Here is a 26,595-nt window from a genome sequence, read left to right on the forward strand (position 1 = left end):
GAGCGAGTGAGTGCAACTCTGTAGAGAAGGAAGGCGAATAGGCGAAGTAACTAAAAATCTGCCGTACATTATGTGATGTAAATTTTGAAAATTTAACAAAATGGTATTGTAAAAGTCTAATAGGACAGTAGTATTTTCATTTTAATTGTGTCATAGTGATATTGTTTTGACTATAAAACTTATAACTTTGTCTATCGTTGGTAAAGTGAAAGAGTTCAGTGCGAGTGCAAGGGTGGTAGTAACGAGAAATGTGAATTACCTATGAAGTTCAGGATTTTAAGGCCGTTTATTTTATACCTTTAATAATGAGCGGACGCCCTAGGACCACGTCGTTCGCCGAGGGCAGCAAATCCGTTCGAAAAACATTCGATAATCAACCACCGAAACCACCACCTCTAGGAGGCGTAAAAATTAGCAGTAAGTACCACATAACCATTCTTTTGTCGGCCATCGTGATTTCTTTGCGTCTGTGACGTATATCGATACTGACAATTTTAAATATGGCTGCAAACTGCCATAATTCGGCTACTGAACGTGTAAATTACGATAACTCTTAAATAAATCAATATCGCCAGCATTTCAGGTCGGTAGCATTTCAAAAATGGCCACAAGCTGTACTTAGATTATGCCACATAGGCTTTCCAGTATGACAGTGATCACGTCAAATTATCACATTTATGAACTAATGCGTATTTGTCGATGTGATGAAATTCTGAAATTAACATATGTGGTTTAAATTATTATATCATTCTAAAAAGTAACCTATCACACGATCCATTTTGCCTGCCTAAACTATTTATGTATTCAAAAGTAATATGATTTCTATGCTGCTTTTAGGTTATTTTCATTGTGACGTAATAAATGTAATGGCATTTTAATATTTGTTAGAAATTAATAACTGTTTGGAATGTCTATTTAGGTTACAAAGTTTTAGTCCTATAGGCTAAACAGTTTTTGACAGTGCTCTTTGAATACTACTGAATAAAAACTAAATTCTTTTTAAAGTATAATTGAAGTAAATAAATATATCTTGTTAATATAAGACATTTAGGAAACACCATCAAAGAAAGAAAACAATTATTAATTTCATAATGATACATTTTAAAGTTTCCTTATTATTTTATCTATTAAACAATAGTAACAAAGAATAAACAGGTCTTAATTTTAAAATAAGAAAAACATGAAAACCTTTTTATGTTGTTAATTTTTTATCATATTTATTTGTATATTTTTATTGACCACTTTATTTATGTATAACAATGCATATCCTAATTAGTTTATTTTTTTGCATCTTTTATTTCTTACAACTTACTTGTCCTGTATTTTTTTATATTTTAAATAATACATTTTACTATGATTGCTTATTTAAGAGTTTTTCTTTAGAATATATTAAACAATTTGTAGATTATTGTAATGGTGAATTCTCAATTTTAATAGCTGTTAGGACAAATATCTTTAATTTGTAGTTTTTATATCCCCATTGGCTATAGATTTAATACATTTATTTTGATTTAAATAACTTGCAATGGCTGTAAATTTTGTGTTAAATGTGATATCCTAAAGTCAATTATAGAATAAAGTGTTTAAGTTAAATTGATTTTATATTTCCTTACTTTTTCTTATAAAAATTAATAAACAAAGGTGAAGTCGACTGAAGTTACAAGGTCAGTCAGAGCAATGTACCATACATTGCTAGTAACAATAGTCCCCATTACTAATAGTGAGACTATGAGTTATTGCAATTGAATTCTATCTGAAAATTGCCTTATTTGTCCTCTTAATATCATTTGAGTATCAGAGGAGTGTATGAGTTCATTCCCACTTCACTATCCTAAGGAATTAAATGTTTTTTGATTGTGAATGTTAAAATGCACCAAATAATTATGAAAGAAAACTAAATAGGAATTTTTTACACAACACAATTGACTGAGAATTTATCACACCCAAATTTAGAGATATTTAGGTAGGGTTTGATTTGTGGGAAAAAGGATGTTCTCTGTTTTGGACATTTTGTGTTGGGCTGGGGTCTGGAAAATGCATTCAAAGATTTTAGAGAGATTACATTATTTTATTAGTGTCACAATCTTTCTGTATGTACCATTTTGGTATATGCCTACAATTTCTTCAATTATGCCGCTGTATGAAACTTAGCATAACCTACCTTGCCAGAAGTGATTGTTAGTAATGGAGACTTAACTATAAAACTGCTTTTCACTTAGTTCACTTTAAACCATGGTGATTAATTTATGAGGATAAGTGGTCTGATTTGATCTCCATACTTCACCATCAGCATGTGTGTAATTAATGCAGGAGGAGTATCTTTTTTATGATTGTATATTAAAAAAACTACCAGCACCCTCCTTAATATTGCTATTTTAATTGCCTCATTCCCTGTTTTCACTGACTTATTTCTCCGACACCTTCTGCATTGTAGTTACCTATTATATGAAAATAATTGTTACCTCTAAAATTGAATAAATATTTCAATTAAAAATAATTAATGATTATAACATAAAATATTGGTATTGAATAATAATAAAATTATTTATTCCCTCATAGAACAGTGGTTGAGGGATGATAGACTCTCTGTCTTGATCCCCAGTGTGCCCTTTTAAGAAAAGAAGCTTTTTTTATTGCAACACATTAAATATTTAGCCTGATTACAATACGGCGCATAAAGCCGCATTGTAATTTTATTGTAAGATGAACACACACTTAATCTTAGTGGAAGAAGCAGGTCAAACTTTGAAACAATATGTGGTAATTTAATAATACTAACTAAAGAAGATCGCATGGCGCGAACTGCTTTTTTATTACTAACACGCTCAAAACACAACAACATATAAAACGAAAAGTAAAATCATGTAAAATGTAAAGTAAAAACATGCACAACTGCTAAAATTTGTATGTTATTATTGCGACGAAAGTACATTTGACTGAAAATAACCTACTAGATCGGTCAATTTATATTGATAAATGTTAACCTAGTTTGGATGATATATTTACGTTAGTTTCTGTACAGTTGGTTTGAGTATTCAGTGCTGAGTCGAAGTGTGATTATGCTTAAAAATTTACTTAAATGGCTCTCCATGGCTAAACACCAAAGGTAGCGCGTTGTTTTGCATTTTTAATAACTTGCTAACTGCCAATTCAACCTTGGTTGTGCAAGCAGTTAGTTGGGACTGTATATCCGACAATTGTTATATATTAGAAGATTATCTATGCATATTAATAAATGTGTCATAAAAAAGAAGTATACTGATTCTCTGTTTAAACTTTTGTTGGATATGAATCAGGACGCACGTATTTTAGCGTTTTCGAAAAATTTGTAGGATTGGTCCTTATTTGTAGAAGACGTATTATTTTAATCTTGGTTTCTTGGGTCTTTAATATTAGTTAAACACACGCATTACAGTATCTTTGGAAAAGAATAGCAATCAGCAATCAAGGGTGAAAATTTGTACAATAGGTTTGTTTTTTGTCCAAATAAAATTTGGTTTTGACTGCAGTAAAAACGTTTACGTAAAAACGTAAACGTTATGTTACCTACATTTTAGAAGCCACAAATTGTTTGAAGATAATTTAAGATCCCTCTTCATAAGTCGTAAAGATTCTTCTACAGAAGACCGGCTTATCCAATATAATAAATATGTTGTGGAAATCCGACAGCCAGAAAATAAATGTTATACAATTTTTAAACCATTACACAGTCAAAAAATAATTAAAAAATCAGTCCACTTAAACGTTATTTAGCTCAACATTGTGAAGGGCGTAGTACAAGATATATCCTAGGAATACGCCGGGCGTAAGTACAACTAAAGAGGCTGTAAATGTATTATGTTAAATATAAATGTATTTCTGACAATATATTCGTATACGTTGCTATAAGTATGTATGTGTTTGTGTACAATACAGCTGTTAGTGTACTTATCTGTGCCTCTGCTCAGTTTATCATTTTATTTTATAAGTCGAATTGTCAAAATAAGATACTCATGTTTTGGCTCAATTGCTTACAATTACTCAGTTACATGAAGATACATTACATTTTTGTAAATTCAATAATGTATAAAACGTTTAATTTCGTTTTAAAGTACTTGGTAAAGAAGAGTAATTGTCCATTACCGTAACACGCAAGTTCACACAACTGATTCAGTTGTCCTCTGTTATCGCATGTGTTATCAGTGTAGTTGTCGATCTTGTTATCTCGTCGTTATGACCGCACCATTCGCGGAAGAATCGTGCCAACGCACTCTCGGTTTTCGAGTCGCCTTTCGCTCAGCGCCCCGGTCACAGTCGAGCGACGTGGTCGCCACAATCGGTGCATGTTGCAAAATTACCCAATTAGGTAGTTCGTTAACCTAGTTTTATTATTTGGCGCAGCTTTTCGGATATCGAATTCGGGAACATTTATGATTGCTATATTAGGAATAAATCAGTGCAAAACTCAGGACCGCAAAAATAGTGCATTAAAAATGATAAAGTACTTCAAATAGGATAGCTACATTAGCATAGAAAGAGTTAAAGTTATTAACAGAGTAAGTTGTTTAGTGAAGTGCATCCGTAACCTTGATGTTGTTTAAAAGACTGCCACTGTATAGGAAAAATGTTGCGACGGCGCCGGACATACATCGTAAACCCAGATCGCGATGATCGTCGACATCGAACCAAGTCATCGGAACCTACTCCATATTTTATGAAATTAATAGGTAGCCATTGTTCATTACACATATTTTTATTTTCGATCTTCAAATGTAATCTAACAGTTATGACAGATTTATCTTTTTTCGAAATATGTGACTTGTGTATCATATCTCTTAGTCACTAACAAAGATTGAACTGTTAAGTAGTTGTCTCGTAATACAATCTCAAGTGTGCATATATATATTTTATACAATCAACTGTTAACTCTATTTTAGGGTTCCGATACCAAAAAGATTAAACACTTCTTCTCATCCGTCATTGACATTCTCATCCGTCAATTCTTATAAGAATACACCCTTAACTTTAAATTATGAACTCTCGCTTACAGCACAGTTTAGCGTTAAAAAAACGGGTAAATCGGCGAATGTTGTTAAGTAAACAAAATGAGTAATTCATTAAGTAACAACATGATTATTTGAAGACAGAGATTGATACTATACTTATGTATTTTTATTATAATATATATAAATTAACATTTTTAGGTACCCTCTCAAACTAGTTTTTTTATATTTCCATGGAGTTTTTGAACTTTTGATCAAGTGTTTAATGATCTTTTGAGATTAGTAACAACTAACTCTGAGTTTAACATTGTTTGTACTGGACATGGTTTAATATTTCAAGTTAACATAAACGTGATTAACGTTATGCTAAACCCCGATAGAACAATATATTTGTTACACTTTCAGAGCATTGTGGTTTACTACTTACACCAAAGGGTCAAGAGTTCATCTGGTCGCCACAGAAAAAAAACTTTGTATATCTATTTCTGACTGACTCTCCAGTAAAGAACATTAATAGCTACTTCTAGATACCTTAAAATATAATTTTACCATATAATACGGCTTGTGTTTAGAGTTATTTATATCGTGTAACGATCTCTCTCTCTTCTGTCGAACCTTGTAATATAATATTTTTTAACAAAATATATTTTTATTAACGGTGCAACATCATGGAAGGCTACTATTTCTTGAACTGTTCGACTTTATTACACCGATTAATTCCGCAATTTGGTCACGACAGATAAATATGACATGGTAGATATTAAGTAATACGTAACGATATAATGTGATGTTTATCTTGCCATCAAACTCGTTCGTATATTGACAAGTAATAAATTACTTGTACCTGTTCAATAAAAAAATAATAAAATAATAAGTTTTATTAAATAAATAATAAAACTGTCTTAAAAAACTAGACAGGTATAATGTGTATAATAGTTACGTCATATGACTGCAAATTCTTCACCAATTAAAAAAAAATATTTTTAAAACATTACAATTATATTTATTTCTCAGCAACAAGAACCCTGGGTAAAGGTAATGGGTAATGTAGTCTTGACTAACACTACATTACACATTACCTTTATTTTAGGGTGTGAATTAAATAGTACTCGCCGCATAACCGCAAATGTTTATTGCTGCTATATCCTTCCTTTAAAAATGTAATAGTTATAAGTGGATTAAAGTATTATTATATATACTGTATTAGTAATGTAGCTAGCCAAGTTTTTGTTTATATAGATCAAGTATCTATTAGAGAATGCTTACAATCTCTTTCAATTAACATAATGGTCGATAAAATATAATAAGGTTTTATAACAATAGTTTAAAGTTATATATATCGCAATTTAAGATAAGATACGTCAAATAAAAGCGTAATGGGTATATTTATTACTTTTTAGATAAAATAAATTTTGTCATATATACTGATATTATAAAAAGGAACGATTTGATTGTTTGTTTGCCTTGAATATGCTCCGAAACTTCTGGGTGTATTTAAAAGTTACTACTACAGTTTTAACAATTTCACAAAAAACCCTTACAGTTATGTGACAATGACTACTTTTATCTTGTTAAATATGCAATAGTAACGTGCGGGCAAATTCTAGGCCCCGTTATTCGTAACTTTAAAATTTATGAATTTTCTTGTTAAGTCGTGCGAAGCCGGGAATGAATCGCTAGTCATTTAATAAACGCAATTAACCCACCTTGTTCAATAATCATATTGTAAAGCATTTATACGTTATATCTCATCCTCGCAATATGAGGTTAACGTCATAACCATGGCCTTCCTTGGACATACGCCCAGGTTGTTTACATTACATCCCAGTTCATATATATTCGAAACTTATAATTAGAGACATTTACGCACGTCACACTAACGCAAAAAGACGTTATAAGCTGAATTCACTCGCATTGGACATATTTTAACATCTTTGTTCAGAATTTGAAAGTACATTATTATTTTTCTATTTTATTTAGTAAGTTAAAAATAAAGTCTCATTAATCATGTTTAATTTGTTATTTACGAGTTATATGATAGATTTATTACATTACCAACATCCCACCAAATGTTTTCTTCAGTGTCTTTAGTATATACAATATCAAATTAGATAACATATTTTATCTTGCAAAGATAGTATTTGATGATCTAATTATCAGTGACCATGTTATTTCTGTTCTGTTCATACCAATAAACGCTTTAGTAGCAAAGATCATGTAACTTGGGGCGGTAGATGTATTATATCTTTTCTGTCATTAAGGATAGAAAACATTCCTATATAATGTGATCGCCCTTCACAGGGAATGGTAAACAAGCTGACAACAGAAAGTGTTAACCGCCGTTTATAGACACGAATAGCTACTGATAATATCACAATGTATGCTTTGTTCCGCTTATGACATTTCTCTATTGAAGGACTGGCGGCAGACAAAATTTTGACATAATCGTATCGATGTGAAATCGGAATCATAGAAAAATCATCTACTAGAATTTGCTTTAACAAAGTAATAACCTTGGCTGATTCATATTGTGTCAGTGACAGTATGTCGAACTCGCACAATATGTACATTTGTATACTTTATTACGTATGACCGGTTGTATATATCTAGATTTTTTGACAATGTACCTACCTACTTTTACGAAAAAATAATTTAATTATTTCTATCCATTTTTCATTTTTTAGTACCGACTTATAGTAGAAATTCTTTTTTTAGTTTAATGAAAGTGTTCGTCTTCAGATTGCACTAGCCTGACTTTCAGTATATAAGCAGAAACAACAAACTTCCATACATAAACTGGTGATTAGTGATCATTAAAAAAATATAAGGAATACTTTTGCCATTGCTTAGTGTCATCTATTAATAACTTCGCCTCTCTTGGAACTTGACCCTTTTGACTATTTATTTTATTCTACTAAGTATATTACAAAAATTATATGTAGTTTGTTGGTTAGAGCAATATAGGATAACCAGTTTGGTTATTGACTTATTCTTTCAAGAGTTCGTTTGTTTATCACAGCGCTATTGGAAACTACCAGTACCTATATCAATATGTGGAATAGTGTTAGATAATTTCGGTCCAATTATAATGGAAATGTACGCTGTAACTTTTATTTGCACCAATATGTTTTGAATCATTTTCAAAGCTTTGAAGTTAATTCTGGCGTCTGTGTAAGGTGAGCGATGTGTCATGTAGGCGACAGGACCGGTTCCCCTATTATCTACGGGCGGTTAGTATTGTGACGGACTGCGAAACCTTGGCCAAATGCAAAAGCCGTGAGCATGCGCGACAAGCGTTGAAAACCGCAACGATGATATCGCCTTACACAAACAATGGCATTCTCCGGTTTCGAATCGTGCATGGTTTACCTAAATAGGCAGTTTTTTATGTAATAGAAACTGATAACAAAACGATTGAGATATCTAATGAAGTACGATAAATTTGAAATGCATCAACTTGTTACTTTTATGCTATGTGTTGCACAAAGTAGTATCGCGCACTCATTATTGCGTAGTCATGTCGTATTATGTACGCATTTAGCTCATCCCTTCCGCAGTTGGCAGATTTTTTTATAATACGTACTAAATTGCGAAAGAGGCACATGGTATATCTTAAACAATGAAAGTATTGAATGCAGTATAAAAATCTTGTATTGAGGGGCGATTTTGCACGCGTTAAATTATATTATTATAGAATAAAAAATATAAGTTAGAAGATTTTTCTAATACAATTATGTAATAAGTAGGCTTTCTTAATATTTGTAGTAGTTTGTAGTTGCTAGATTTAAGTTTCGACTTATGTAAAATACCCATCGGTTATTATCAATTCACTGTTTCAAGATTTGAAAAAAAAACTCCATATGAAATATGGAGTTTTATTTCTAGTTAAAAGTTATTTTTATTAGTTTCTATATTTAAATAGTTATATATTAAAAACTACGGTGAGATGACTAAAGTATTATTTATTATCTAGTTTATGGACATGCTGCTTAATATGTGTTCTAATTCTATTATAGAAGACTATTCCTGCGACATAAATAGTTAATATTTTTTAAAAAGGTGCTGCTAATAAAATCAACACTATGACTTTATGCCTTAAACATTTTGTTGATTTAGAAATTCCTTTTATACGGCATGAGAACCTACATTTTAGTTAAAAAGACAATAGTTATCTACAACAGTCTTTTATATATTTTAATACACTGCAATAGTGTATAGTTTCTTACACAAATATTTTAGTAGTTTTCTTATACAATTCTTATACATATTATAATAATGTAGAAGTGGAATAAAGCATAATCTAATATATCTATTATACATTGTTGTCTATAAATTTTAGCTACTAAAATTTCCTAATAACCTGCATCCCGTAAGGGAAAGTATATCAAAAGTCAGGTGTATAGTATCAGGGTATCACGTGCGTGACAAGAACCCAACAAACTTCACTAAAACTTCTAATCCAATTGTCTATCTGTGCTATAAATAAGCTGAGGCTGTAATCCCATTAGTAGGTAATCATGCATGGTAACCAAATAATGACAGTTTACGTGGTTGATTTATATTTTGTTCACAACATGTCGGCAAATCACGTAGATTCTTGCTCAATTAGGAACTGATCGAAACTTAACCACAAGTCATTAATCTTAACCACTAAAAAAATATGAGGTTTAACAAACATAGTTTATGGAAAACTATTGGCCCGCCCCGGAATCGTCCGGTAGTTGATAGTTTTGTATATTTTAGCTTATGCTATTCTGGAATAATAATTTTCTTTTAAATAAATAATTTTTCAAATGGTTGTAGGGTTTCCGGCTTTCTCTCTCTCTGTAACTTGTAATGTCAGATAATAATAAATAAGTACATATAATATACTACTGAAACTAACTATAGAACTCTAAGCACACCATTCACATAAAGTTACTGTGATATTAGGTTATACCTAACCTAATATCACAGTAACTTTATGTGTGTGTAATAAAATTGCAGTGTAAAGTACCCTTTACACTGCAATTTTATTAATATTGTAATTTTATTACAATACTAACAATCGACTCTGTAAGAACTAATTTTAGCATATACTGCGTGTATTCTTTTGTTATTGTATACGTAACTTTATTTGTTATTTCATTCTTTGCTTATGACGTCACATTGCAAAAATTATCACCAGTTGTATAAAAAGGACAACACGAACACATGCCCCGTGATAATGATTCTGATTGCGACTGTATACCGTATGACAAAGAAAATACATTTTTCTAGATAACATTATTTTCATAATTTCCTAAGGCCTGTGTGTAACTTTTTATAACTATACCTATAATAAAACTTACAGTTATTAAAATAATCTAATATAATTGTTCAATCATAGCAGTGATCATAAACTCAAACTGAAAAATCTTCCTGAAGGACTTGTCACTTGTGTCACACAGTCACTTTAAATTAGTAAAAATCTGTCACATGTCACACCGAAACTTCATTATGCAGTCAATTTTAATATAAGGATTTTAATGTACTATTTACGATTAGGACGGATTTTTACTCAAATATTTAATAGTGTAAGTTGAATCGTTTATTCATAAGACTCTCGGACTCGGACTCTAATTCCGTCAGAGCAACTAATTTGCCAGATTTTTTTGCTTCAGTGGATTCTAAGATGTTTGCGTTCATTATTTTCCATAACGGAATCAAATTGATGGATGAATGTATAAGTTTAATTGCTTTGATTGTGGTGGTTTCAATACTACATACAGCAGAGTAGACTACATTTCTGCGCTTAGCGCTTATAAATTTTTGCATGATCACTTGATTTTATTGTTAGTTATTCAGTTAATTGTCTAGTGTTTATATAATATGGACTTTTTTTTCCTCATCCTACTACATACGAAAGTTTAATATATCAAACCCACTTAGGGTTTGTGGTTGATATTGTTATGTTTACCCTCTACGACTATAAGTAGTCGTGTCCACTATCATCTTATGATTTACTCTGCTGAAACCTAGGTTGTTATTGTGAAACAATTTGTATGCAGATGTTAATTATAAAACAAAATAGTTGTAAGATGCTTCGTAACAAAGTCTTTTATGTAGTTAGCCTAAGGTTAGAATTAAAACTGAGTGAGTTGTAAAGAGGGCTAACACCTCCATGGGGACATGGGGAGGGGCGGAGAACTCACGTACCGCGCTGACGGCCGGCAGTCTACCACAACGCGCGCTCGCGTGCGATACTGTCATCCAAACTGGAGTGTTCTGGGCCGGTATGCTTCGACAAACTAGGAGTGTCCGATGGCCAAACAACGGCGACCATACATCCCGTTGGAAAAGTCAATGCGCGTTCCGAACCCTCGCTGCTGTGTTTACTTGACACTGAAAGAAGCGGCCAATTAAGCCGCGCCCGCGATCGTTTCTCAACATTTTGTAAAAAATTGCGACGTACTATCAGTGAGTGTCTAAATATCAGTTGTCGATATATTAGTCCCGTGTTATTGTTCTATCATTACACATAATATGCTCTGATTATAAATGTTATTGATGTTTTCTATAAAATTCCTGTGCGCGTTTGAGTACTTCAATGTTCTAATACTGCTTTTGTGTTTTGCTGCATCGTGCAGGCGACGTGGATACTCCTAAAAAAACCGAGCTGGCTACGGATAAGAAGGCTGCCTCCTCGCATCGTAAGTGCTAGATATGGCGCACGTTATTAGCTGGATTGTAGTGCCACAATTTTCTTTTAGATTTTCACTATCATAAATGTATTACGGCGTGTAAAATGCGATATTCCCCTGACTGTTTTTTAAAATGCATTAATTGAAATTTCGTTATCAAAATATAAAGTTAGCGGACATTTGCAGTAAACGTCGTAATATTTCTTATTCACTTCATGTGTTTAAATTTTTGTGTGTACTTATTATGTTCTGGTCTGATCGATGTTGTTGTAGCAAAATATTATTTTTTATAATGATAATACATAATTCACTCAAATAGATATAATACGTGCTTATGTTATGTTTTAATGAATGTCGCGAGTGTGTGTTACAGTACTCTTTAAATTCTGATCTTTTATGGCTTTATTCTTATTTCACTGCTAAAGATATAAATAATAACGTATATGTTGTATAAAATCGTGAATATATTTCATTCCATTTTGTGTGTTGTAAAAATAAACGGCAAATTTGCAAGATATTTTAACAGAATAGAAATATAGCCACTAATATATAATTGGGCTTTAGCATGTCATCTTCCAGTTTAATTTGTTTTTATTTAATAATTAAAATAAAGAAAAAGCGTTATATGCGTATGAAATACAAATCTACAATGTTTATTCTACTTGCGTGATGTAAATTCAGCGTATACAAAAGTCAAATTTAATTGTTAATTAAATGTCGAAGCCAAAGCAGCCAAGACAAAAAGGTTTCCTCAATTATTAAAATATCTTTGGATAAAATATTAAGGCAGCTCGAAGACCGCTAACTGGTACCTGTTAAGTATTACGAGTATAACTTTAATATATTAGAGGTAGTCACTAACCCTAAAGGTCACTAACTTAGAACATTTGAAGTTAAAAGTTAAGGGAAATAACCTGTAATATATACTAACCAATGAAGAAGTTGTATGCAAAGTTAAAGAATTATAAAATAAATATATTGTGATATATTTATGAAAATTCATATACATAGAAATAAGGAGGATCAAGACATTGTGTACTGCATGATGAATTAGGCAGATTACGGAAAATGTCGGAGTTAAGATGGACTAAGTTTTAATAAAAATAACAACACCTGACAAGTTACACAGAGTCTTTAGTCGTAAGTTAAGCAGAGTTGTGAGACTTATGTGTGGGTACTGAACTGATATTATAATACTTTGTTTTAATAATACATACATTATTTATATATATAGATAACACCCATACCAATAGAATCATGGTCATGTATACAAATATTTGTATTCTGCGAGGTATCAAACTCGCGACCATCGGAAGTAAGACAGTATGCTAAACCGCTAGACTACCGAGGTCGTCAAAGAGACTCACTGAAACGTGAATGACTAGAGCTTCCTCATAAATAATTAATGAATGAAAAATTATATTTGCATAATCAACACTCAGATAGTATTAAGTTAAACAGTTGTGGGAGGACAAGTGAAATTATAGAAGAACATTTACAAAGTAATAAGTACTACTCACATTATAAATATTATTACTTTTATTACTGAAAGTACTTGAATAAAATTTCATGCACACCATTTTAGTATAATGCACAGAACTACTTTATATCTTAAAAATGATACGAGCAAAGACACGACATACAACAAGTACCTACTGTAAATACGCTATAATGTTCCATTTCATTAGTCACAGTTAATTTGTTAATGTTGATGATTAAATAAATCAAGCTGAGTAAATAAAGTAAGTTACTTGATATGAATATGAAGAATTTCGCTTACATTTAATGTGTAGTACATTACATAATGAATGTAAGCGAAATTCTTTTTCTAAAACATTATTTAACCATAAATTAATTCTTATTTTAGTGAGTGATAATAATATGATGCTTTTACTTGTGCCTGTACTAACGTTATATGCTGACGGGGGACTAGTGGTATATGATGTAGGTGAGATAACTTATTATGTTATATGTTGGAAGGATCGCATGCAGGTCTCTGGTACATTGTGGCTATTATTTCTGAATAAAGTCTCATAATTGTTTAATAATTATTAATTTAAATACCATTATTCATAGATATTTAATTAATAGATATTCCTGGATAATGATAAGCATTTCAGGTGGTCACTACAGAATTAAGAATAAGAAGATATTCTGTCATATTGTGACTAAAATTTTAAACATATTGTGCACATAGTTTGTTGTTGAATAAGATAAGACAAATTGGCTACAACTACTGTTTAGTTGCTCAGTCGTAATTAGTATATTATTATGTACATACTCTGGTTTATAATACACTCGTAAAAGACATAATTTCAAAACCGATTCCTATATTTTTATTCGCGAGCTACCACGTAGATGTATGCAACGGTATGTTAAAACCACTCCTTATCAGTGATTAATAAAATCAGAAAAAATATACTTAAGAAAATTACCGAAGAAATGAGAAATGAAAACTTGTAGTTTTTAAAAATCGTAACAGCTGTATTACTACGGAGAAGAGACTACAGAAGAGATACACTGTACAATATTTGTTATTGTCATTAATTATTATCATTTAACGTAATTAAATATTTTACAAGTCCAAAAGAATGAAAAATAGCAGCAGTAAATATAATCGAATCATTAATTTTTTTAACTTTCACCTAATTATCTGCAACTAGCAACGTTAGAAAAAATATGCACTTTAATATGCCGCGCATTGTATATTGACATCGCCTGTCAATTTCGAATATACGGTTATACATATAATTTCCTTGTTCTGTATGTTTCTGTGTGGAAGGAATAAAGTTGTAGAGGTTAACAATATTTGTTATTGAATCATTAATTATTGATATTTTAACTGATAATTTAATGTTTTACAAGTCGGATAACAGTATTTACTTTTTAAAAAATTTAACAGAGTAAATATAATCGTCAAGGCCCGTGTTTCATTAATTTTTTTAATTTTATGAGGGATGTTCTGTATTTGTGGATATTTTTTTGTTAAATCTATGTCTATTACTGAAACCTTGATATAGAGATGATAAGACATAGTGATATAAGTTCTCAAAATGAATTATTTCTATTGTTCCTTCCCCTTGCTCTACTCGGTTGTTTCTGTGTGCATTTAAACAGGGATCGAATTAACGCCCGTTTATGTTGGAATTAGCGCAGTAGTATTGAAGAGGTATGTGTGTGTAAAGGTCAGCTATGACTAACAGCATTATATAATATTCTCGAAAAAAATTACTGTAGGTACCTACCTACAGTAATTTTTTTCGAGAATTGTAGGGAAATTCCTCCACCACAATTTACATTTGCCATTATATTTCTTTAATAGGAATTCTTTAACATTAATAGGAATCATTATTACCTTTGTATTCGGGCTCGGCGCATTGTTTTCCTTTTGACTGATCTTTATCTGCTGTCATATCATAGATATCATATATGGAATCTGAACTCGTTCTTCTTTTACGCCATATTTTTTCACACAGTCCACTCATTGTAGATAAAATATTGTTAAGAATACTTTCACAACTGTAATCCTAGATGAACTAGTTAGACATTTTGTCATCTGCCGACTTCGTGGTTAAAGTAGCACCTGATGTCAATACATACATGAATCCAATCCCTACCGCCATCTATCATATGAAGTTAGCTTTGTCATCTGTGTTTCCTTCACCGGAGAGTCCGTCAGGACTATTAATTTACACGCTAAGTATTTTGGTGTAAGCCACATTCGAACTAGACCTTATTTTTTGTTGAGATAGTAAACTAATAAACCTCGATGTTCAAGAAAATCTAAGTATCTATGGCAAGTACACTTAAACAGTTGTTGAGCACATAAAATATTTATTAATTGAATCACGTTAGTACACACTTCAACGAGACTTGAATGGTCGGGCTTAACAGCTACCTATTGCCATAAATAAAGTGAAAGTACTTAGATAGAATGCTGATAAACAAGGGTGGAGTATGGTTGAACTTACGTCAATAAGGGTTCCTACGTGGGTGTGGTATAATTGCACATATAAAATGCTATGTGATGGATAATCTTTCTCTTTATTTTACATTGTCTGATATTTCTCACAAACTACGTTATCTAGTCTAAATTAATCTTATAAAGTGAAACGATTGTATATTTATTTCTAATGGCTAAAAACAACAATTCTTTCCGCTATAGAAAGTGATAAAAATAAACTGTAATTCACGTACCTAAATAATAGCAATGCTTACAATAAGGTTTTATTTTCCAACATTACAAATATGTTGTTGTCACTAGGAAATGTTTTAAAGCACTTATATAGGGTTGGACCTTGATATTACTCGAGCAAGTTAGTTAAAATTTCTTGTGCAAAGATTTTCTTAGTAATGGAGGTATCAGCTAAGAAGGGTTTACATGTTACACAATTGGTATATAGAAAAAGTTTTAAAATTACTGTGATTCTATTTTCGCTCAAGTTTTATAGCATACCGTAGATTATTTGCCTGTTTGTATATGACATATATATCATATACAATGATGATATTGAAATCACGAATTCGGGCCAAAAAATATAATGATACTGGCCGGGTCTGATGTAAGTGGAGTATTGACTTCTATAATATATACATATTTGAAAATGAAAGCATTACTCACATCGTTTATACTAATTGGAATCTAATACAATGTGTAGATTCGAATTTATTTCTCTAGTTCGATATATTTTTATACAAAAAGAAAGTATTTCGGTAATATAAATATAGTACAATGCTAATAACTGGATAAAAAATATGTGCATATTGGATATAGATATAACAAACAAAATGTTCCCATTTTGTTTCTTATATCTATATCCAATATGCTTTTTATTTTGATTCAGTTGTATAATGAAAATAAAGATAATAATATTACAAGAACATGCTGTGGTTGTTTTTTCAATTAATATAAATTAATTTTGTATAGATACATACTTACACACATAGAGATCCTCGTCGATCTACCGCAATCGAGGAAGTACATAAATTATGAGTACGCTGCAGTCACTCCAAAAAATCTATAGGATTAAATGAAGACTAAACTGTTCATTCTTTGAACTTCATCTGTTATTTTATTTATATGTTCTATATGTATTTTTTCTGCTACATTAAAAATTTTATTAGGTCACACCGAAATAAATATACGTACATATTTGGCCTGATTTCGTTGTTACGATCTGGGCATGTGACTTTAATTATTAATCGTCTTAAATATATTATTAGTGGGTGATATTATTAGTACGATATCCAGGTTTTTATAGACCACCAGAAAACATATAGTTATGACATTTTGGATGCTATTTTTGTGAACATTTAACAATCAGACCTAATCTAATTCTAGAAATTATTTACTTATTTCCATTTTATAGATTCTTTTACTGATATAATTTTAGAATAAAATACTTAAACGACCAGTTTTATATATTATGTATATTTAATGATATGTTTACTGATATATTACAAAAAAGAATTCAACTTTATCTAGTATTACATGATTATTACTGTTAGATTTTAATTACTCTTCTATAATGTTATTACTTAAATTATATCTGTATATACTTTTTAATGCCATTGAATATGTTCGTGCGGGGGACGCTTCCTCCGCATTGCTACGAGGTGTCGACCTGATTCTGTGAAGTGATCCGACCGACCGTGAACAGTCGTGTCATACATTTAGACATGGGTCCCACTTCTACCTCCCGTCGTTCTACTTTTACATTGCAACATTAAACCCTACCTACAGAGAATAGAAGAATTAAACATACGCGTTAGAGACGTTGGTAATAATGCATCGTCACTACTTATTTTGGTGTATATCCTTGAGTATGCGTTGTGTAATGTTTTATTTGCTTTGAAAGTGCACTGTATGAAAATAATAAAGAGTTATCGTACTTTCATTCAAAAATAGATGTTTGTGATTGCCTTCTATTTACAATTTGGAGGTAAAGGAAAATATTAAAAAAGAAAATTAATACTGGATAAATCATAGAGAAACTGTCCTCATAGATATAGGTAGGTACTATATCAATCTTACTCTAAATAGTATGATTCAATAAATATTATTTAAAAAAAATGTATAATAAAAATGTATAAATGTATAAAAATAAAATTATTATAATATTCGAACAGTATATAGAATTGATATGTAGGAACTGTAACGACGATTTATACACAGAAGGTTAATTATCATATGACGATTGTTGATTACATTAATTTGATTAAAAACCTTTGTAGCTGTGATATGTGGAAAGCAACTGTTTTCGTAGTTCGTTTATTGTTTCAATCGTTCTATTCAAGTTGGTTTTATATATACTTGTATAAATTTTGTGTTAAGCATAAATAATTATTATCATTACCATTCAAATTATTGTTATAAGCTTTTAAATAGTGTTCGTAATAATCAGAGTTAAAATATGTAAATATTGAAACATATAAATTCTGGACAGTCGCACTCTATTTAAATCTATACCTATAATGTGGTAATTTTAATTATGGAGAAATACAGAAATTTGAACTATCTTTATGCATCTGACATTGGATTTAATTCGTTTGCAATGCAAATAATGTTTATGTTTGAAGAAGTTTAGAGTAATATGTTTTAATGTATTCTTACAATCATACTTACTTCGTTACAGGCAAGGACGGCTCGAAGGTGACGACTGTAGTGGCAACGCCGGGACAAGGCCCGGATCGGCCACAAGAAGTTAGCTATGCGGACATGAAGCTCATCGGTAATGGCAGCTTCGGCGTCGTTTACCAGGCCAAACTATGTGACACCGGCGAACTTATTGCGATCAAAAAGGTGCTCCAAGACAAAAGGTTTAAGGTAATTAAGTACGAGTAACTATATCATTGTCAGTGTTATAAGTACATCACTATGTTTTATAGTTTAATTGAAATTGTACTAATCTAATAACATAATTCAATACATTTCAGAATCGAGAGCTTCAAATCATGCGACGATTGGAACATTGTAATATTGTGAAATTGAAATACTTCTTTTATTCTAGTGGAGAAAAGGTAAATATTTTATTAAATTGCATATTTTTTTAATAAGAAACTAATTATGTATAGCAAATGTATTTTTTAATAATTGAATTTTTAGTTTGGTAATTAAGGGAGTTTTATTTGTGTGTTTTATTTGGGGGAAGGCGGCAGTGCCCGCAGCAGTGAGCGCAATGTTAAACGCAATGCAGTCTCTTGAAGTTGAAGTATGTCAGAACCATTCAAATTCTTGCGCTAGTGTGCTAACGCACATATTAGGTCTACGGTGTTTGTTGGCAAGGGTTACCGAACAATATGTATTCGTAGATGAAAATCATCAGTGTTTGTACTCATAAATTATACAGCTAGAGTTTAAGTATCGATCGGTAACTCCGAAGCCTAACAATTGTGTGCATACTTGAGAAATCCTTTATCATACCACAAATCATATTATGATGATATGCTTTTATATTATAATATATATGATTTGATTTGTTCATCAATAAGAATATCATTTGTTTGTTTATCATCAGATTTGTGTTTGCTTGCTTACACTTGTGTTACTTTGAGAGATGGCTTTTTCCGTTCCATCGACACTCGCGTTCATGATTTTCATTTCCTAAACACATAAAAATTATAATGACGTTACAGTAAGCGTTTTAAAAGACACGTTTGAAAAAAATATATAAGTTAAGTGCAAAGTAAATTTTGATTTAACTATTTAATTAGTAGATAATTAGTGCATATTTTTAGAAGTGTTCTCAATTACTTATTGTACTTATTTATAAATTTTATTTTAAAAGATGTCAACTGAAATGAAGGAAATTTATTTTACAAGGTCTAAACCTCCAACTGAAGGCAATTATCACCACAACATTTTCTCTTCAACAGATATTCGTATATAATCAATCTGTCAGATTTCAATTAATTTGCTAAATTCTATTTTAAACTTAGTGAGTTTTAAGTTTCAACTTAAAAGTCAGATTTTATATATATATATATATATATATATATAAACACCTCTTTGGGCACTTTGTTGATCACGCCACAACCTAAACACTTGCCGATTCCACCTTTTGCACTGAATAACTTGACCTCTATCGCGTATATCTCAGGCGGTATGGCAACGTCGCATTCTATTTTGCGATGCGGCCATATATATTCGTCGATAGTACGATATACTCGACACTTTTTTTACTAATAATTCGTGACTGAATGGCTCCGAACGGCTAAATTTTTGGTATACACAAAGACTTTTTGGCTCTGAATATATTCCAAAAATCAATTAATTATGTTGATCACTTTATATACTCGTCCTTACTGCGATACTTATTTTCATCCGAATATATATAGATACCGTAACGGTCTATCAATTATGACTTTATTAATTTACTAATGTAGATATTTTATATTCGCAATGCTCCATACATGCAAGCTCCACCGTACACCGCACCCCGCGCACACAAACAAATTAGATATTTTTTGAATACACAAAGACTTTTTGGCTCTGTATATATATTTCAAAAATAAGTTAATTGTGTTGATAACTTTATATACTGGTCCTTATTGCGATACTTATTTTAATCCGAATATATATAGATACCGTAACGGTCTATCAATTATGAATTTACTAATCTAGATATTTTATATTCGCAATGCTCCATACATGCAAGCTTGGAGGCAGGGGGAGCACCGTACACCGCACCCCGCGCACACAAACAAATTAGAATAAATTAAATTCATAAGATTATTTATATATTTCGACTGCCTCGGTGGTCACACCGCTTTACATCCGATGGTCGCGGGTTCGATTTCTCGCACGGTGCAAACAATTGTACTCATCGGTCATCGATTGTTTTCATCGGTCTGGGTGTTTTATATGTATTTACAAAATAAAAATATCTATTTATATCAGTTCAGTATCAGTCTGTGTTAATTGTCCAGGGCTATTTATTATATTTTTATAAACGGTTATCTTTTTCCATCGCACCGCTCGCTATCGACAGTGAATTCATAGAAATGTCACTCTAAAAACAAAAATAGTTTTTTGTTTTGTATTTCAAATACTAAATGCAAAATAGGTATTTTCAAAATACTTTTTCAAAATAAAGTACCTTTTGAATTTTTGTCCAAACCTCAGACATTTTATTTGTTTTAGATATATCAATCATTACATAGTGTAGTATAAAACAAAGTCGCTTTCGCATCTAACAGTAGATAAATAAAGAAAGAAGACTTTTTGGCTCTGATACCGTAACGGCCTATCAATTATGAATTTATTATACCTAATCTAGATATTTTATATTCGCAATGCTACATACATTGTAATATCCGTCTCCATTCATTGTAACGGTGGAGGGACTAAATAGTTGAATAAAACTGAATAAGCAGTTGCTCCACTCTATAGGTACTGCGTCGTCGTCGTATGCTGTTCATTTTTTCACTCGTTTTGGCGCCAAGAGAGGGTCACATAGTCGTGGTCAAGTTAAGAACTTATAATTTAATTTTGATAACAATAGATACAAGTAAAAAGTAGGTATTATATTAATGTACGTAAGTACTGTACTTAAAAATATTTATTCTTTATTGTACATTTGAAAAACTTAACACTTAATGACTTGTACATATACACGTACATACTGCCATTTTCTCTTAAAGACATCCAGAGAAGCACTATTTATCAAATTGCACCGACCTTTGACCTTATAACTGCTGATTTGCGCGTAACGAATTACATTGCTACTTTTTGGTATTTTATAGTGGATATATCACTATAAAATATTATTATTTCTTTAGATTATGACATAATAACATAGTTTACATGATTTTAAGGGAAACATACGATAAAAAAAATTCCCGTAAAATGTAAAAGATAAAAAATGGTTATTGTTGGTTATCCTTATGAGATAGACATATACCATCACGGACTTTTTTGTTGACCTTATTTTGATACATCTCAAAGCACTAGACAATACGCATTTTCATTAAACAGTATTGTATTTTTTTTATTTCTTTAACTTTAATGCACAAAAAAATTTGTACATGTGGCGGACTTAATATTTTGCCGCGTTATTTACCAGGCAACCATGAGTGGTGCAGCGAAAGATTATTGGCGGTGCACTAATATAAATAAGAAATGTCAAAAAAAGATTTATAAAGATAATAAAGATAAGCAAAATATACATTTCTATAAAAAAATAAATGTATAAATAAATACATAATGATCCGATAATCAAATTATAAGTACAGTCTCAAATTGAAAGTAATAAAAACAGAAAATATAGAGAGAACTATAGGGATATAATAGAAAGATGTGAAAAAAGGAGGACAGTAAAAAAGTTACAAATTTAAATAATGTTCCCGCAATTTCTGTTTAAATGAATTTATTACATTATTATATATATTAGGCATACGACTAGCCTTATGGCTGTTACTTTTTTTTTAATCTATACATCTATACATGTAAATAAAATTGGAGTGTCTGTTTGTAATATTGAAATAACCGTTTTTTACTACTTGCATATGAATATAAATACGGTACATACACCAAAATAACATATTTTACAAGTTTTGTCTGTCTGTCTGTCTGTTTGTTCCGGCTAATCTCTGAAATAGCTGGACCGATTTTGATGGGACTTTTTTTGGCAAGTAGCTAATGTAATAAGGAGTAACTTACGCTACTGTTATTTTAGAAAAATAAAATAAAATTTCACGCGGACAAAGTCGCTGGGGCCAGCTAGTCTATAGATATACCGAGATGATTAAGTTACTATTATGTTGTTGACAAAATTTTACTGTAATGTTACTATTACATTATCCTACACAATTTGTATTATTTTGGATGAATAAATAAATAAATAAATCATATTAGGCATACGACTAGCCTTATGACTGTTACTTTTTTTAAATCTATACATATAAATTAAATTGGAGTGTCTGTTTGTAATATTGAAATAACCGTTTTTTACTACATGCATATGAATATATATAAGGTACATATACCAAATTAACAATTTTTATAATTTTTGTCTGTCTGTCTGTCGGTCTGTTTGTTCCGGCTAATATCTGAAATGGCTGGACCGATTTTGACGGTACTTTTTTTGGCAGGTAGCTGATTTATAAGGAGTAACTTAGCCTACTTTTATTTTAGAAAAATAAAGTTAAATTCCACGCGGACGAAGTCGCGGGAACAGCTTGTTTTTAATAAAAACGGTTTATTCGATAGAAAAAACATCTTTTTTGTGGTACTTGAGAATGTTGAAGCCTGTTGTTCTTAATATTGAAATAATAGTTTTTGTCTACGAGCATATATATAAATATACTAAAATTTATTTTTATACAATTTTTGTCTGTCTGTCTGTCTGTTTGTTCCGGCTAATCTTCGGTGTGGAATTTAAATTTATTTTTCTAAAATAAAAGTAGCCTAAGTTACTCTTTATTACATCAGCTACCTGTCAAAAAAGGTCCCATCAAAATCGGTCCAGCCATTTCAGAGATTAGCCGGAACAAACAGACAGACAGACAGACAAAAATTGTATAAAAATAAATTTTAGTACATGTACCGTATTTATATTCATATGCTCGTAGTCAAAAACTATTATTTAAGAAGTTACATTCCACGCGAACGAAGTTGCGTGTACAGCTAGTTGTCGGTAGTCTAGCGATTTAGCTAGCACACCGCTTTGATTCCTGCTTGGTGGTCGAGGGTTCGATTCCTCGCACGCTGCAAACATTTGTATTCATGAGTATGATTGTTTGTAACGGTCTGGGTGTTTTCTATGTATAGATAATATATATGTATTTACGAAAAAAAATCTTTGTATTTATATCAGTACCCATAACATAATCTTCAGCTAGCTTAACTTGGGTCTAGATGAAGCTGTGTGAATTGTCCTGAGATTACTATTATTACTATAATAAATCTTTTCAAATCAGCCGATGTTTATTTTTGCCATAATACGTGCTGTTACCATGTGATAATATTACGTACTTATTACTATTTTAAATGTGATGCGTTCATTATTTATATTTCCTTTGAATTAAAGACAAGTGTATATATATATATATATACGCGCACTTTTTTGCACATTTATGTTGATCCAGCCACGACCCGTAGATACATTTGCTGACTCCACTGTCTTTCTCTTTCTACCACTATAACGGTATCGTGGCGGAACGGCAACATGTTGCCGTTCCGCGTTCCCGCGTGTTCCCTAGATAAAGTATTCGTCGATAGTACCTGTACTCGATATATATGTTTTCAACAATTTCCTGCATTAGTGAATCCGTATCAGCAAAATTTTTTAAATGCACAAAAACTTTTTGGCTCTGAATATATTTAAAAAATCATTTACTTGTGTGTTGATGAATTTATATACTAGTACATGAAGTACCTAAAATACTTGTTTTGATTCGAATAGGTAGCGATATTATGAATTTATTATACGTAATCTAAAGATTTTGACGAAATAAGAGTAATTAGTTATCTGTTAACCTTGACTTCATACTGGCACCAGTATTATCAGATGATGAACATACTCTTCGAAAACTTACAGCAGAAATATCGTGTTTGGACTCATTAGATTGGTCTCGATGAATAGAGTTTAAAAAACTTAAAATAAATGGTAAATTAGAAATAACGTATAAAAACACTCTACTCAAAATTCAACCACTTTAAAACTTAATAATAATAATTAGGAAAAGATCCAAGCTATAAGTGCACGGAAAGTAATGGATGGCTTCCACACAATATTTTCAGTACTAAACAACTCTGTTTGTTCAGTAAAAGTGTAAATACACTGGTAACCTTTAATCATATTTTATATGCAAACATTACATATACAAACCCTAAAGTTTTATTTCAGAATAGCCAGTAGTTTTGAAGAAATAAGTCTTTGAAATTGTACGTGTAACTTATATATATACTAGTTTTTTCACCATAACAAACAACACCAATATGGCCTAGTTAGTAGTTTACCTGTTTACCAATTTACCACACAGATACTCCGAGTTCCAATCCTACACTTTTTTTTATTATTTTTTTTTTTTTAATTTAATATTTTAATAATTAATTTAATTTATACGATTATTAATTTATAATAAAAACGTAGTTAAGTATTAAATTAATTTTACTAGTTAGGAGTGTACCTGTGTACCAACTTACCACACAGACACCCCGGGTTCGATTCCCACCATTGACTATTGTTATTTACTTCTTTTTGTTTTTTTTTAATTTAATATTTTAATAATTAAATTAATTTATACGAGAAAAACGTAGTTAAATATTAAATTAATTTTACTAGTTAGGAGTGTACCTGTGTACCAACTTACTACACAGACATCCCGGGTTCGATTCCCACCATTGACTATTGTTATTTACTTCTTTTTGTTTATTTTTAATTTAATATTTTAATAATTAAATTAATTTATACGAGAAAAACGTAGTTAAGTATTAAATTAATTTTACTAGTTAGGAGTGTACCTGTGTACCAACTTACCACACAGACACCCCGGGTTCGATTCCCACCATTGACTTTTTTTTGTTTTTTTTTTAAAGTAATATTTAAAAATAACTATTTTAATAATTAAATGAATTTAATCGATAAAAATAAGTTGTTAAATATTAAATAAATTTTAAGTGACATTAACTATTATAGCATGCACAAACAATATTTTGTAATAATAAAGAAAATACATTTGAAATGTTGTTGTGTTAATTATTTATAAGATCTTACTATAATTGTTAGCTGCTTTACAATTTAGAAAGTATAATAGTTAATGTAAATTAAAATTTATTTAATACTTGACAACTTTTTGTTCGATTAAATTCATTTAATTATTAAAATAGTTAATTTAAAATATAAAATAAAGTCAAAACAAAAAAAATAATAAAAAAAATTCTATGGCGGGAATCGAACCTTGAGCGTCCGTTTGGTAAGTTGATTTGAAATTCAAAGGCTTATTTCTTCGAAATTACTGGCCATTTTGAAATAATACTTAGGGTTCGCATACCCTTATCGGATACTACTACTACACGGAGTTTCGTCAAAATAAAATATCTAGGTTAGGTATAATAAATTCATAATTAATAGACCGTTACGGTATCTGTATATATTCGGATCAAAACAAGTACTATGAAATAAGAACGAGTATATAAATTGATTAACACAAGTAATTGATTTTTGAAATATATTCAGAGCCAAAAAGTCTTCTTTCTTTATTTATGTACTTGTTAGATGCGACAGCGACTTTGTTTTATACTATACTATACTATGTAATGATTGATATACCTAAAATAAATAAAATATCTGAGGTTTGGACAAAAACTCAAAAAGTAATTTTTTTTTGTAAAGGTATTTTGAAAATACTTATTTTGCTTATAATAAAATACTTTAACTGTTATATTTTAAGTAACAATGTTTAATTATAATTAATACCACTGCACCAACACTCCGATCGTGCAAAAAATTTAGCTGTTTCATTATTTTTTAGTTCAATTAGTAGTCTACCTAAATCCTAATGGGGAGGAGAGTTATGACCCCCCATGACTCCCAAGACCTCCATGACGCTCCCCCTGGATCCGTCGTTGCGTCTTCTCATTCGCTCAGTAACGTTGTTACAACAGAAAAGATTCCCGTCCAAAAAATAACAAGTATTGAGGTTTGATCTGGAGTCACGTTACTCTAGACTGATTTCTATAAATATTTAGATTAGATAGACTATTATTCTTGAAATACTAGCTAGACATTATTAAGTTACTGTAGCCATAATGTAGTAGCCCAAACGTGCCAATAAGGAAGCCCTTGGCAAATGCTGCACCCTGATTGGCCCGTTTGAATTGGATCAAGAACTGCTCGTATGCCAAAAAGGTGGATTTGTATAAAATCGTGTATAAATCGCTTAATTATTATTATTACTCGTCGTGACAGTTGTGGCTCAAAACGGATCAACATTTATATATGGTCATC

The 26,595-nt window shown here is 30.8% G+C and overlaps 1 protein-coding gene across 5 annotated transcripts in view; it reads left to right on the forward strand.

The window, feature by feature from the left end:
• LOC131840884 (glycogen synthase kinase-3 beta) overlaps nt 1–26,595 on the forward strand; it is a 33,429-nt gene continuing 6,834 nt past the window's right edge. The window contains exons 1-5 of one of the 5 annotated variants that reach the window (XM_059189074.1): nt 1–417; nt 11,591–11,653; nt 18,280–18,470; nt 18,581–18,664; nt 18,796–18,855. In XM_059189074.1, the coding sequence (XP_059045057.1) occupies nt 306–417; nt 11,591–11,653; nt 18,280–18,470; nt 18,581–18,664; nt 18,796–18,855 (510 nt within the window). In that variant the 5' untranslated portion in view covers nt 1–305. Of the gene's footprint in view, nt 418–4,318; nt 4,707–11,590; nt 11,654–18,279; nt 18,471–18,580; nt 18,665–18,795; nt 18,856–26,595 lie in introns of those variants that run through there. The other 4 variants (XM_059189075.1, XM_059189076.1, XM_059189077.1 and 1 more) reach the window with 4 other exon arrangements.

This window comes from Achroia grisella, unplaced genomic scaffold (assembly GCF_030625045.1).
Source record: "Achroia grisella isolate CSIRO2021 unplaced genomic scaffold, CSIRO_AGI_Agris_v1 utg152, whole genome shotgun sequence".
NCBI classification, from domain to species: Eukaryota; Metazoa; Arthropoda; class Insecta; order Lepidoptera; family Pyralidae; genus Achroia; species Achroia grisella.